At 35.6% G+C, this 2957-nt stretch overlaps 2 protein-coding genes across 2 annotated transcripts; both read right to left on the bottom strand.

Moving 5' to 3' along the window:
- Positions 1–306: 306 nt before the first annotated feature.
- Positions 307–1131, bottom strand: LOC139881890 (uncharacterized). Its single transcript, XM_071866288.1, has 2 exons — positions 993–1131; positions 307–737 (listed from the first exon to the last, which is right to left on the bottom strand). Exons 1-2 carry the CDS (start codon positions 1129–1131, stop codon positions 307–309), a joined length of 570 nt encoding a protein of 189 aa, XP_071722389.1.
- A 1073-nt stretch (positions 1132–2204) lies between these two features.
- On the bottom strand, positions 2205–2621 carry LOC139881891 (uncharacterized). Its single transcript, XM_071866289.1, has one exon. The coding sequence runs from the start codon at positions 2619–2621 to the stop codon at positions 2205–2207; it is 417 nt and encodes a 138-aa protein (XP_071722390.1).
- Between the last annotated feature and the right edge of the window lie 336 nt (positions 2622–2957).

Here is a 2957-nt window from a genome sequence, read left to right on the forward strand (position 1 = left end):
GTACGACATACTGCTGCATTCTCTTTTTATTAATAAATATGAATCTACGACGACAACAACAAGCCTCAATTCTACCGTGTGGATGCGGCTATATGAATCCTTAACTTTTAAGCATAAGGGCTATGTGTAACTCACATGCCGTGTTCCGAAATATATATAATACATGTAATATGATATATATATATATATATATAAGAAATCATCTAATGAAACATAAAGACATATATAACTAGCAATAACCTATAACTAAAATATATACCCTACAAATAAACCAAGCAATAAACCTAACATCCATAACTAAACTGTCTATAAATCATCTACTACATCAATACTACGCCTCCACTCCCCTCTCTCCTCTACTAAGTCTTCTGAAATATCTAACAACTCTAAATCCTTTCTAATTACCCTCTCTCGCATGAGTCTAGGTGTCCCCCTTCCTCTCCTCTCCATTCCTATATCTATGTCCTCACACTTTCTAATCGAAGTATTTATAGGTCTACGTCTCACATGCCCGAACCACCTAAGTCTACCCTCTCTTATCTTCTCATCTATAGGTACAATTCTAAAATAGTTCCTAATAGTCTCGTTTCGGACTTTATCTTTTAATGTAAATCCACTCGACCATCTTAACATCCACATCTCTGCAACCTTAACCTTGTGCTCTTGTTGTTTCTTTATCGTCCAACATTCACTTCCATATAGAATAGCAGGTCTCACTGCTGTTCTATAGAACTTTCCTTTGAGTAGACTTGAGATATGTCTATCACACAAGATACCGATTGCTTTTCTTCATTTTTCCCATCCCGCTTGTATGCGATGAGTGACATCCTTATCAATCTCTCCATCTTGTTGTAGGATAGATCCTAGATATCGAAATCTATCACATCTAGGTATATCTTCTCCTCCCAACTGAATGGTTCTAGACTGACCCCTTTCTTATTTACTAAAATCGCAATGCATATACTCCGTCTTACTACGACTTAATCTGAAACCTTTTGACTCCAAAGTCTCCCTCCACAACTCCAACTTTGCATTTACTTCTTCTCTGCTCTCATTAATCAAGACGACATCATCCGCAAACAACATGCACCATGGTATATCATCATGGATGTGTGGAGTCAATATATCCATCACTAACGTGAAAAGATATGGGCTCAAAGCTGAGCCCTCACGCTAGTCCGTACTCCCTCATACATATCTTGAATGAGGGTGATATACTGACTAGAGACACCATGTTTGGCCAAAGCCCACCAAAGAATGTTTCGAGTGACTCTATCATATGCCTTTTCAAGATCTATAAAAATCGTGTCCAAATCTTTTTTGTTTGTCCTATACTTCTCCATCAGACTCCTCACAAGAAAGATTGCCTCCATAGTCGATCTTCCGGACATAAATCCAAACTGGTTCTCGGATATTGTAGTGGTACACCTTGCTCAATACCAGCTCCCATAACTTCATAGTGTGGCTAATGAGTTTGATGCCTCGATAGTTTGCGCAATCTTGAATATCTTCTTTATTCTTGAAGATTGAAACTGACTTGCTTCTCCTTCAAGCATCTGGCATCTTACACGAGACTATTATCTTGTTAAACAGTCTTGTCATCCACACAACAGCTATATCCCCAAGACACTTCCACACCTCAATAGGAATATCATGATGTCTGCATGTTTTTCCATTCTTCATCTTCCTCAATGCTTCTTTTACTTCATCAAAATGAACCCTTCTTAGATAGAAAATCCTCCCATCTATCTCTAGAAGAAGGTCTTCAATATGCTATTCTTGGATACCATTGAAGAGTTTATCAAAATAATTCTTCCATCTTAACTTGATATCCACATCGGACACCAAAATTTTGTTCTCTTCATCCTTCATGCATCTTATCTCATTATTATCTTTGCTAGCTCTCTCTCTTCGTCGGACTATTTTGTACATATTCATTTCTCCTTTTTTAGTATCCAACTTCTCGTACAAACCGTTAAAAAATAAATGTGAATCTAGTAAAAAAATTAAAAATATATATTTAATTTAGTTATTATCCTTTTTCTAGCTCTCATATTCCTAAGTTATTATCCATTATTCAACTTCTAATAATGATATACACAGAATCATCACAACAATTCATAAAAAAAAAAAAAAAATCATCACAACACAGTTTTTACATATATATATACAATTAAAAACTTTTAAAACCATGCAAATTAACCTCAAAACCACATATCAAGAAAAGTTGATTGGAACTGAACTAGAACAAGCAACAATAAAATGAAAGCAGCTACACCCCACGGCGAGCTCCCTCCATCTGTCGAAGAATAATAATGAGAATGACGACGTTTCTCGCAGGGGGACATGGTACCAAATATCATTGGTTGTGTCTCCATGGATGACAGCCAGTGAACTAGAACAAGTAACGTTATGGGAATGAACAAAAGGAGCCAGTTGAATTGCTCCTCGGCTGTTTCCACTACAGACTCAAAATTCAAGTACCACGATGAGCCTAAAAAGATTCCGGTCACCATCAAAATTAGAAGAACTGGGTATGGTAGAGGATTTAAAGTGAATGAATCAAAAATTGAAGCTAGTCTTCCTCTATGATGATGATGATGATGATAATATTGAACCATACTTGATTATTCTTTCTTCTTATTTTCTGGAGAGTTATAAGATATAAATTAATTTTGAAAAGTAGTTTGGAATGAAGAACCAGTTGGTTTATGTTAATGTGAGTTATGAGTGTGTGGCTAGGTTGGTGGGTAGGGTAGATATTTCTTGAACTCAGTCTTTGAAGTGGGTAATTGACAGCCGTTGATCTCTTTAGCTAATGGTGTTGATGATTAATTAATCCACTTGAATATTGATGATATATTTTGAATATGTTCATTTCAGTATAAAAAGTCTGAATAATACTATATTGTCGTATATGTAACAATAAGTGAAATGATTGGTTTTTTATATATATT

Source organism: Rutidosis leptorrhynchoides, unplaced genomic scaffold, assembly GCF_046630445.1.
Source record: "Rutidosis leptorrhynchoides isolate AG116_Rl617_1_P2 unplaced genomic scaffold, CSIRO_AGI_Rlap_v1 contig207, whole genome shotgun sequence".
In the NCBI taxonomy this organism is placed as follows: Eukaryota; Viridiplantae; Streptophyta; class Magnoliopsida; order Asterales; family Asteraceae; genus Rutidosis; species Rutidosis leptorrhynchoides.